At 44.0% G+C, this 12,774-nt stretch overlaps 1 protein-coding gene across 1 annotated transcript in view; it reads right to left on the reverse strand.

Annotated features, from left to right (window-relative positions):
• Positions 1-12,774, reverse strand: part of wipf3 (WAS/WASL interacting protein family member 3) — a 50,751-nt gene that overhangs the window by 11,248 nt on the left and 26,729 nt on the right. The window contains exons 4-5 of the mRNA XM_084312705.1: positions 6,489-6,614; positions 4,537-5,262 (exon numbers count right to left, since the gene is read on the reverse strand). Of these exons, the coding sequence (XP_084168831.1) occupies positions 4,537-5,262; positions 6,489-6,614 (852 nt within the window). The remainder of the gene's footprint in view (positions 1-4,536; positions 5,263-6,488; positions 6,615-12,774) is intronic.

Here is a 12,774-nt window from a genome sequence, read left to right on the forward strand (position 1 = left end):
GTGGTGGTAAGCTACAATTGCAGCCAGAGCTGCCCTGAGGCAGACTCACGGAAGTGTGGCGAATAATCATCGCCTACGGCCCCTCCGACAACCACCAACATTCATTCACATGCATACACATTCATACGAGGCAAGTAGGTTAAGTGTCTTGCCCAAGGACACAACGGCAGTGGGATGGACATGGGGTTGAGTGGGATTCGAACCACCAACCCTTGGTTCATTGGACAACCCGCTCTACCCCTGAGCCACGCCGCCTCACCCTTTCACTGCGACAATACACAGAAGGTTAACCCTTTCACTGCCACACACCGGCAACCGTCGGTTGTGTGATAGTAAAGGGTTAACCTTCTGTCGTGTGGCAGTGAAAGGGTTAACGCAATCGTCATTTGAAACCGTGTGTTACTAATTACGCTAATACTGCTAAGATGCTGCTCCCAAGAAAAGGAAAACAATCATAAGAATAAGACTAAATTGAATGCTATTCTATCTTTTGAAGGCCATCCTCTGTATAATGTATTTGATGCTACGCGAAGCTCATTTAGTGAGTGTTGATGCCTCGATACTCTACTGAGCGATTGAGAAGGTCCTTTGTGTTCCTGCTGCGGTTAAATTCTTTAACGGACACCGCTAGCTCTGTGTTGAGAGACTCTCTTCTTCTCTTCTTTTTGTATGTAACTTGTACTGTATGTTATTGTTTCTTGTTTGTGTATTTGTACTCGCTCTGGGCCCTATTCCCCGTACCTGGTTCAACTAAGTCGATCAAGAGTCCCATTATCCAGATTCAATTAACCCGATGTTTGAATCCAGGCTTTTCCTGTTCCTCGAAGGTGGATTCAGTCTCGTTCATTTGAACCAGTGTCGATAGCAGAAATCCTGATTTCCTAACGGCATTGATTGATTGATTGGTTTAAAACTTTATTAACAGATCGCAGAATGGGTACAATGCAGTACGGCTCACAATAGCCTCGCCGACAAGTTAAATGCATAATCTATAGGCACATTTTAAGTCCCTCATTACCCCAATCAATCAGATTATATTTCTTTGAATAATCAAATGAGATCTTGCTAGCGAAAATAATTAGTTCAAATCTTTCAGAATAAGGATACGGCTCTCTTATCCATTGATGGATGTATGGTGAATGTTTTATTTATCTGGCACCGTGGTGTGACGGTTGGTCTTTATGCCTTTCACGCGGACGACCCGCGTTCGAATCCCCCCTATTTCTATGTTTTTATTTTTCTTGCAATGTAAATACTTCAATTTGGTGCACGTTGAGAGCTATATAAAGAATGACATCCTCAATGCATGTAGATTTATAATATTTTAACTTAAAACTAGGCTACTTTTGCGTATATTCATTAATATTATATTCCAAAAAAATTATATTGGAAACACGGGGATTCGAACTAGGGTCGTCCGCCTCCGGTTGACAGGAGAGAGCACTAACCATTACACCACTGTGCCAGACAGGATATATCCATTGTGTATCCGTCAATGGACAAGAGACCCGTGTTTCGAATATTTTTCTTTTGAATGAAGTTTTATCTCTTTATTCTCAAATGCATTAATGTGACGTCAACGGCTCATTCAATTGCTCAAATCCGTCAAACAGCGCATCTCATCAGACATTTTAATCCCAGTTACAATATCACAATAATGTGTGAGTGATGATACAATTCAACAATCCTCAGATTCCTCGTAATTCATAATCCACAAAAACCACAATCCACGCATAGACACTTCAATTTTATGCTTGAATGAAACACAATCCGGGCGCTCCGTTAAGCAAATCTACAGCGGAGAATATATGAAACTAATCAGAGCCAAACGGCCGATAGGTTTCATTAATTAAAAATATCCCCGCGGGATTCACATTTGCAATGCGCCGTTATTAAAATAATCACATGCAGCGTGTAGCGCGACTCCAAGCGCTGTATATGACGTGCATTATTTTATTTAGGACAAAGTAAATCTATAGGCTGAATATGATTTATTATCAGCATTTAGTTCTATTATTATACATTTCAAAAGCCCCCTCTAGGAAAACGAAGCACAAACACATAATTCAGAATGGTATAATGGGATCTAGACTGTGAGAAATATTTCAGGAAGCGAGCTGGAATTTCTTTGCGGGGGCGTGGCCATGGTTCATCCAGCTAACTGAACTTAACCCTGCTCCGGACCAGGTTCAAACTTTCTGATCTGTTACCATGGTGATTTAGAAAATCCGACTTCGGGGAACAGAAAGGTCTGGCTTAAGTCAAGCTATGCTGGAAATTATCCGGCTAACTCAGTTAGCCAGGTACGGGGAACGGGGCGGTGGCACTGGGCCCTGTTCCTCATACCTGGCTAACTGAGGTAGCCGGATAATTTTCAGGATAACTTGACATAAGCCAGATCTTTCGGTTCCCCGAAGCGCGATTCTCTAAATCACTATGGCAACAGATCAGAAAGTTTGAACCTGCTCCAGCGCTTTTATTCAGTTAGCTGGATAAACTGGCCATGCCCTCGCAAAGAAATGCCATCTCCCCTCACAGATCCCATTATACCATTCTGAATTATGTTTTTGTGCTTCGTTTTCCTAGAGGGGGCTTTTGAAATGTAAAATAATAGACCTAAAATGCTGATAATAAATCATATTCACCCTATGGATTTACTTTGTCCTAAATAATGCACATCATAGTTATACGGATATGGCGCTCACAAGTCGCGACACACACTATGTGGTTATTTTAATAACGGAGCATTGCAAATGTGAATCCCGCAGGGATATTTTTAATGAATGAAAACTATCGGGCGTTTGATTCTCCGCTGTGGATGTATTTGGTTAACGGAGCGCCCGAATTGTGTTTCATTCAAGCATAAATTGAAGCGGCTTGCGTGGATTGTATCTACTATGTATGTATGTAAATTAAAAAAAATTAATAAAAAAATGAAACGTAAGTCTTCAGGGGTAGGGCCCGACAAGCCTAGTGCTTCTCCCTAGCCCTTTTCGGACAATTGGACAATGCTGCAATAGCAGCTGGTAAAACTTTGGTGATTTATGGATTATGGAATGACCGTTGTTATGTGTCCAAAGCCCGAAATAAAAAATAACTGAACTGAACTGAACTGATTGTGGATATGAATTATGAGGAATCTGAATCTGTGGATTTTTTAATTGTATCACTGTCACTCACGTTATTGTGATATTGTAACTGGGATTAAAATGTCTGAGGAGATGCGCTGTTTGATGGATTTGAGGACTCTGTTCAAGCATTATCTGATGATGAACAAGAGGGTGATGAACATGACTGGTGTCACTGGTATGAACCAAAGGTTAATCAATTCAATGCATGTATGGATGATGTCCGAAACAGATTAAAACCTGATTAATAATGAAACTGTAGCCTCCAAGCCTCTCAGGCACATTTAAAGAAATATAATCTGATTGATTGGGGTAATGAGGGATTTACAATTAGCCTATAGATATGCATTTAATTTGTCGGCGAGGCTATTGAGCCGTACTGTATTGTACCCATTCTGCAATCTGTTAATAAAGTTTTCAATCAATCAATGCCGTTAGAAAATCAGGATTTCTGCGATTGACACATGCTGTCTTTTCAGGTGAGTCTGGTTCGAATGAACAAGAGTGAATCAGCGTTCGAGGAACAGGGAAAGCCTGGATTCAAACATCGGGTTAATTTAATCTGGCTAATTGGACTTTTGATCGATTTAGTTGAACCAGGTATGGGGAATAGGGAAGACCAAAATACCGTGGGCCATAAACAGTGTCATGTCAAAGAATCTTCAAAAAAAGACACTCAGCATTGCATTGGGCGGGGCCATAACTAAGCGTGCGTTGGGGACATTAGGGACGGCATGCGCTCCATCATTTGATTACAGATCAGGTGAAGAAAAACACATGTTGAACATCTTTGAAAATTCTTGGAGAGAAAAAGAAAACAAACACAAAAAGACACATTCGGTAGTGGCCAAGGAGTGTCCCAAGTCAAAATAGACACGAGACAATTCCAAGAGGACATATAAGTGGTCTAGAGTCTGGACTACAGGACTATAGGCTTGAAGTGGTCTAGAGTCTGGACTACAGGACTACAGGCTTGTGGTCTAGAGTCTGGACTACAGCACTACAAACTTGGCTTTAGGCTGGAACTTAGTACTCAAAGTATTGAGAACTATGTAAACTTTCAATTTAAAGGTGCTATAGATAACATTCAGCCAATAGATGTAATAGACACTAGAGCACGTCATCTATCCAATCAGGTGCATTCCACGTGGGGAAATGGGAAGTAGGGAGGGGATACATGCAACACGCAACAACAACATTCATTTTGGACCCACCGAAATGTATCATTGATCAATAGTTTTTGGAGGGGAAAAGCAATACTTTTATTGCGCACGTTTCTAAAAGCTCTGTGGATGTATCCCTTGATTATTATTATTTGTATTACTGTACATACAAATATTATCTATAGCACCTTTAATAAGAAGCAGTGGTTTATGATCGCATTATGATCGCTCTCCTACACACATACCTGCACTCCTAGGCACGGCAGGCGGACGTCGAGTGGGCGCGGTGCAGGGGTACGAGGGCGGCAGCGGGGGCACCCCCGGGCGCATGGCGGGCGAGGGCATGGGGGGCATCTTGGGCGGGGGAGGGGGCAGGGAGGATGGGCAGCTGGGGGTGAAGGAGGCAGGGAGCGGCGGGGGAGGTGGAGGTCCCAGCGGGCTGTCCCGTAAGATGGGGAACCTGGAGGTTTCATAGGGGGTCGTCGGGGAGGGGACGGGATAGTGGAAATATCCCGAGGAGCGGTCCGAGGAGGGGGGTGCAGAGGGAGGAGGAGGGAGGGGCGGGGTGCAGGACAGGGGTGTGGGGGCTTGCTGGTGCGAGTGCTGGATGGGGAGCCAGGTGGGCTTGGTGACCTGGAAGGGGGGAGGAGGGGGAGGGCAGGTAGGGAGAGGCGGTGGCTTGTTGGAGGGCCGGTCCTGGAAGGCCAGAGGTGGGGGAAGAGGGGGAGGAGAAGAGGGCGGGGCCGGCGGAGGCACGGGTGGAGAGGAGAGGGGGGCGGGGGGAAGAGACCTGCTGCTGTAAGATGGGGAGGGGGGGGCAGAGGAGGAGGGACCTATAGGACGATGGGGGGTACTTCCTTTCTCCACTGTCCAATGGGAGGCCAAGGAGGACTCGGGGGCGGGGCTAGAGTCTGATGGAGACGGGGGGTTCCACAGCGGCTTCAGCGCTGCTGACGAGCTGGACCGAGAGACTGCAGCGCACACACACACACACACACACACACACACACACACACACACACACACACACACACACACACACACACACACACAGAGAGGCACACACACACACACACACACACACACACACACACACACACACACACACACACACACAGAGAGGCACACACACACACACACACACACACACACACACACACACACACACACACACACACAGAGAGGCACACACACACACACACACACAGAGACACACACACACACAGACACGCACACAGACACATACACAGAGAGAGACACACACACACACAGAGACACACACACACGCACACACACACAGACACACACACACGCACACAGATACACACACAGAGACACACACACACCCACACACCCACACACACAGACACACACACAGCCACACACACACGCACAGACACACACACACACACACATACACACACACACACACACACACACACACACACACACACACACACAGTCACACACACACAGATACACTTTACTTTATGAGCAGTGTCAGACGGTTCCTTCATGATACATTAGTCCTTATAACCTGCTATACTATCAATCGACATACATTTAGTTCCATTCATAAATTCCTTTCCATACAGAAGGTATTGGCTCAAAATGTGTGTAGATTGAGAGTATAGCAGGTTATTACACAGGCACATCTTGTTTCCCGAAAACATGGATTTTCTTTTTACTCTGTGATTGACTTGTTGCTAGGAGTGTTTCCTAGTATCTACATTGTCCAAAGGAGTTGCCTAGAACAGGGGTTTTTACCTTTTAAAGTTTATTAAAGGAGCACGCCAACATTTTGGGAAATTAGCTTACCGTCTTCTCCAGAGAGAGACAAGAAGATAGATACCAGTTTCCTCTCTGTGTGTTCAGTAGAAAGCTACTGTATCTGGCTGCATGTTAGCCTAGCTTAGCACAATGAATGGAAGGGGACAGTGTCGGTTAGCCTTCGGGAGAGGTGTTAGTTGGACAATGCCTAGGCTAACCAGCCATGTCCGCTTCCATTCATTCGGTTAACCGTCTGTAGTGTGGTAGTGTAAGGGTTAACCTTCTGTATTGTGGTAGTGAAAGGGTTGACCATTTGTCATGTAGCAGTGAAAGGGTTAACCTTCTGTATTGTCGCAGTGAAAGAGTTAACCCTTTGGTAGTGTGGGTAGTGAAAGGGTTAAGGCCCAGATAAAGATATTCTACCAACCAGGATTCTTGCCTGCTGCGTCCCTCTGTGCTGCAGGCCTGAGAGTAGGGAACCCCCCAGCAAAGAGCCCACTTAGAGGAGGTCCCATGGCTGGCGCAGCTCCTGAAGAGTCAGAACTGCTGGACTCTGCAGGGGAACATCACACATAACAGTTAAGTAATAATAATAATAATGATTAATAATAATAATTCATTACATTTATATAGCGCTTTTCTAGACACTCAAAGCGCTCCCCACAATGTAGGGTGGAAATTGCCTCCTTCACCACCACTGTGTACCACCCAACCTTGGGCTACGCAGGCTCAATGGCTGCCATACACTGGCACCAGGTACACATCACACTACTTGTTTGTAACCTTTATTTTAACTCGAAGGACATTGAGGTTTCCCTCATTTGCAATGACGACGAGTTTACACACACATGAGCAACACAATGAAAATATAAAAAAAATAATAGAAGAAACTAAAAACAATTGCAATTTGACAAACAGAGATTTAACACCAGATGTTTAAAAGCAGAAGCAGATAGGAGGACCTCTAACTTTAGGGTTTGTTGAAGAGCGTTCCATGTGTTGGGGGCATCAATAAAAAATGCTGTCTTGCCCAGATCCGAACGCGCTTGTGGAACCCTAAGAGTAAGCCAGCTGTTGGATCTGGTCTGATAAGCACCAAAACTCCAATCCAGCAAGGATGACATATAAGGGGGGTGTTTACCACTAATGGCTTTGAAGATGAACAAGTATCAGTGGTAACTGCGCCTCTGAGAAAGAGAGGGCCAGCCCACCTTTTCATAAAGAATGCAGTGGTGAGTATCATAACTGTCACCAGTGATAAATCTAATAGCGGAATGATATACAGAGTCCAATTGCTTCAACGTAGATGCAGCTGCATGCCTATAGATAACATCACCATAGTCCAACAAGGTACCCATGTACATGTCAAAATACTTCCCAAAGGTCAGTGAATACCACGATCACAACACCAGAGGGAGCTCCACAAATCATGTTAAACCCAGATTCGGCTCAAACAAGGGACTAGTTTCAAGTTTCAAGTTTCTTTAATAGTTGTCATACAGAAGTACAGAATACTTTCATACAAAATGCTTCTTACTGTTACGCTCCAGAGACTGTGCTAGACAAGATAGTATCAAACAACATAGTATAGCATGTAATTTAGAAGAAGAAAATGAGGTCACAGTGTTCGGTATAGACATATGTACAATGTTCTGAGTTACCATATAATATACAATACTATGCAGTGTACTAATGTACAGTACTATATAGTGCAAAGCAGCAATGGGATGAGGTACAATTTAGGTACAATTTACAGTAAGGTGTACGAGTTGTAGTGCAATCCTTCATCAATAAATATAAAGTGTGGGGAGTGGGTGCTACAGTGTGTTTGTTTAAAGTGGGTGTGTGCTATAAAGTGTGTGAAGTGGGTGCTACAGTGTGTTTGTTTAAAGTGAGTGTGTGCGTGTGGATGTGTGTGCTATGTGCGTTTGGTGGTTGTTGTTGTGTAGTGTTCATTGTTCGTTTAGCAGCCTGATGGCCTGGGGATAGAAGCTTCTTCTGAGTCTTTCTGTGCTCGCCTTGAGACTCCGGTATCGCTTGCCTGACCGCAGCAGTTCAAAGAGGCAGTTGTTCGGGTGACTGGAGTCTTTAATGATTCTCTTAGCCTTGCCCTTGCAACGCTTGTTGTAAATGTTCTGGAGGGTGGGGAGCCCCCCTCCAATTGTGCGTTCAGCTGAACGTGTCACTCTTTGTAGTCTGCTTCGGTCTTGTGCAGTGCTATTCCCAAACCAGGAGGTGATGTTGCCAGTCAAGATGCTCTCTATTGTACATGAGTAGAAATTCTTAAGGATCTTCTGACTGACTTGGAACTTCCTTAGGCGCCTGAGGAAGTAGAGGCGTTGTCGTGCCTTCTTCACAACACTGTCAATGTGTGTGGTCCATGTCAAGTCCTCGGATATGTAGGCTCCGAGGTACTTAAAGCTGTTGACTCTCTCAACCGGTGCCCCGTCGATGCTGAGGGGGCTGTAGTCCTTGACCCCCGACCTCCTGAAGTCCACAATCATCTCCTTTGTTTTGCTGACGTTCAGGGAGAGGCTGTTTTCCTGGCACCATCCCGCCAGGACCTTGACCTCTTCCAGGTAGGCCCTCTCGTCGTTGGCAGAGATCAGGCCCACCACCACTGTGTCGTCAGCAAATTTGATGATTGTATTGCTACTCCGCTGAGCCACACAGTCGTGTGTGTACAGGGAGTAGAGGAGGGGACTCAGAACACAGCCCTGGGGGGCCCCTATGTTGAGGGTGATGGATGAGGAGGTGCAGTTGCCTGCTCTCACCACCTACTAACTAAACACGTTTCGCATTTATGCCACATCAATGTGGAACGCCCTACCCAAAGCTGTAAAGGAATGTGAATCACTACCCACTTTCAAAACCACTCTCAAGGAACACCTACGGCAGCGTTTCCGTTAGCCGGTAATTACCGGTATTTGACCGGCAAAATCTGTTGAAGTCCGACATATTTAATTTCTCCGGTCTTAATGTCCGGTGAAAATAATTCCCTGAGTCTAAGCACAATTTGATTATTTGAATTGTATTAAAATAGGCTAAAATTAAATAGCCTATGCGATGAACGAAACGATCATTACATTTGTTTCCTCGTTGCTTCTAATAATGACAACGACGTTGTCAGCGAGAGCTTAGTGCTGGGTGTGCGAACTTTTGTGAAGCTGCAGCAGCACAATGCAGTATTCCAGCAGTACTCCAATTCAGCCATTTTCAGCCAATGTTGGGTGGGGGGCGCTGCTGTGCGGTTCCCAGAAAAGAGCCAATAACAGCTGAATCAGCTGCTCTGCAGCGCCATACTCTTTGCAAATAAGTCGTTGCGAGGTGGAGAGAGTCGTCACGCAAACCACGATAATGTTGCCGTCTCTCTGCTTTCTCAGTTCTTCGCTTGATATAATTAATACAAATGTCCAATATAACGGAATTCGTTAGCTCATAAAAATGTGATTATAACAGACTGCTGTTTAGTGTCGGACCGACTGCCCACATACGCGGTCTATTTTATTTCAAGTCAGCAGCAGCACAGAGTATCGAGGGACTTATTTTATTTGGAATATATTAATGACTGTATACGCAAAAGTAGCCTAGTTTTAAGTAATAATATTATAAATCTACATGCCTTGAGGATGACATTCTTTATATAGCCTGCCTATCAATTGTTTTAAAGCTCAATAAACTATGACCGGAATTAATCTCATTTGTCCGGTAGATTGAAATCTTGCAGGTCACGGAGACCGGCAACAATTTTTTCTAACGGAAACCCTGACCTACGGGAGACTGCAATTCGAAACTGGCCCCTGTAAATGTCCTAACCCAACCCCCTCCAATGTACAGTAATTTACCTAGTATGGTTTTGTCAATATTCCAATGTACAGTTTTGCTTGTTTGTACAGTGTTTCCCCCCCCCCCCCCCAACCCCCTCCAATGTAAATTACCTAGTATGGTTGTCAATATCCCAATGTACAGTGTTGCTTGTACAGTTGTACAGTGTTCCCCCCCCCCAACCCCTCCCTACCCAACCCCCCCCCCCACACAACCCCACCTAACCTCCTCCAATGTACAGTTTCTACGTCAAATGTATATACTCCCTTTTCTGGACTCTTTTTGTATCACAAACAGTACTGTATTTGCAAATCTGGTATGTCATAAATGTATAGATGTAGCAGTACTGTCTATCTGTATGTCATGTATGTCATATATGTCCTGATGAATTGAAAATGGGGGACCCTGATGTAAACAAGACAAAAGTCTTTCTCTGGTCTGCATCCCCTTAACAATTGTGTGTATTGAGCTGTACTATATTGTACCCATTCTGCAATCTGTTAATAACGTTTTCAATCAATCAATCAATCAATCAATACTGACAAGAATACCGCATCTACAACTCTCTTCCTACTGAGCAAAGGGAAGCTAGACCGGTTTCGGAATAGAAAGCCAACTTTCTGCCGAAGCTTGGAGGCGAGGCTGTCAATATGAGTTTTGAATGAGAGCTTCTCATCGAGCCATAGCCCAAGATATTTGTAATCGGTAACTCTCTCTATAGAAGAGCCATCAATAGTAGATATGAGAAGTTTAGTAAAGTCCACATTTCTAGCTCTTGAGAATATCATACATTTCGTTTTCATCGAGTTAAGGACAAGCCTGAGCTGAGAAAGGGTGTCCTGCAATGAATTAAAAGCGAGCTGCAAGTTGACGGTAGCAGCCAGCGGGCTATCCGCAATACAGTAAAGAATAGTGTCATCTGCATACAAATGGGCTTGGCAACCAGTTAGTGAAGAGACTAGCTCATTAATGTAGACAGTAAAAAGTACAGGCCCCAACATCGAACCCTGTGGGACACCTTTTGTAACAGTTAAGAATTCCAAATTGCCATGTGATGATTTTATACATTGACGTCGGAGAGATAGGTAGTCACTACACAATGGCTGAACGGCTCAGGAGACAGGGATTGAAATCAGCCAATTAAGGGGAAGGGATGATTAGGTGGCAAGTAATGCACCACTATACATACTGGTATTGGATATTGGGCTGATATCAGGCTAAACATCCCAGTAAGGGGGATCCGTCTTTGAATTGTCTTCCTGAGGTTTCTTCCATTCTTCTTTTTCTTCTTTAAAATCGGCACATCACCAAAAACAATGCAGATTTATTTTACATTTAATCTCAGACACATCCAAAAACTCTAATCAGTTTCGCACACATTCCTTTAGTTTGTTATTGAGAGTAAATTAGTCATCTGGTACAGTGAATCCTTGTGTTGTGGTAATCACAGTTACACGAAATTATGTAGATGAAAAATAACAATACCCTGCCATATTGGGACTGCGACCTTATCATTTCATTGAGCTGTAATTAACACAACACAAGGATTCAATGTCCCCCATGACATCACAGGTGGCCGTATTCACAACACTGCTATTCATGTTGCTAACCTTAACCCGAAGTTCTCACACCCTCATGTGTAACTGTTGTTCAGTAGTGTAAGAGTAGTGATGATGTAACTGTTGAGCAGTAGTAAGAGTAGTGACTGTGTAACTGTTGAGCAGTAGTAAGAGTAGTGACTGTGTAACTGTTGAGCAGTAGTAAGAGTAGTGACTGTGTAACATACGGTTATCCTATAACGATAGGTTATGTATATAACCTAGTTATATGAGTACTGGCTGAGCGTCCCGCTCTTAAAGCTTATCGAGATACCCCTTATCTCCTGTACCTATTGTACTCCATCACGAAAAAAACTTGTACACCCACACCTGACCGGGTCCCGCCTCTATGGAGGCGCAGCCTATAAGACCGTAACCATGGTCACCAACCAGTGGCGTCCTTTCAGTAAAAGGCAAGGTATGGCGAGGAGGGGGGTGGGTGAAACCCCCCCTTGGTGGATTCTTTTTGTCAAATCAGTTGTACAATAGTCACTTTTGGTGAGTTGTTTCTATACAATTCAGTTATATGACATTTAGGTATGACACAGGACTACACAAGCATTTTTAGTATAGAAATGTGTCAACAGACTAAAGCAGGGAACCACAATATTTTGCATACGAATCATAACTGTCTATTACTTTTCTTGCAATTGAGCCAATTTTCCTTAGGTACGGTTTTGAGGTGTGTGTTCAACAGAATGTAGTATCAAAAACACATTCACAAAAAGTATGGGTTACTGAATGCTGAACTGCACTATTATAATCACTAAGCCAGACCTTACCTGTGTCCCTGTATCACTTGTCTCTGCTGCTCTTTCATATAAAAAAAACTCCCTATGTCCATTTCCCTTTTTTTTGGGCATATTTCAGTTAGTCACAGTAAAAGTCACCTAGTAAAAGTGAGATAATTGACAATATCAAAACATGCTAGGGCTGTACCGAATAGTTCGAAGCTTCGTTCATAATGTTGACATTCGAATTCTAAATCAACATAAAAAATTGTAAAAAGAATAATGTTTTTTTTTTCTTTTTTTTTACATTTTTCTTTGCCAAGGTATGGCGAGTGCCATACCTTGCCATACCAAATGGACGCCCCTGTCACCAACACACCCTTCCTCGCCAAAATCCCGTTCCAGTAAAAGATCCCTCAAAAGGGAACTCAGGGCGTACATCTGTCGGGCCTCGCGTCCGCTCTAACCCATATCTCGATAGGCTTTAAGAGCGGGACGCTCAGCCAGTACTCATATAACTATCGTTATATATTCGTACTTGGCTTATCGCGTCCCGCTC

Source organism: Notolepis coatsorum, assembly GCF_963971535.1.
Source record: "Notolepis coatsorum genome assembly, chromosome: 4".
Taxonomy (NCBI): domain Eukaryota; kingdom Metazoa; phylum Chordata; class Actinopteri; order Aulopiformes; family Paralepididae; genus Notolepis; species Notolepis coatsorum.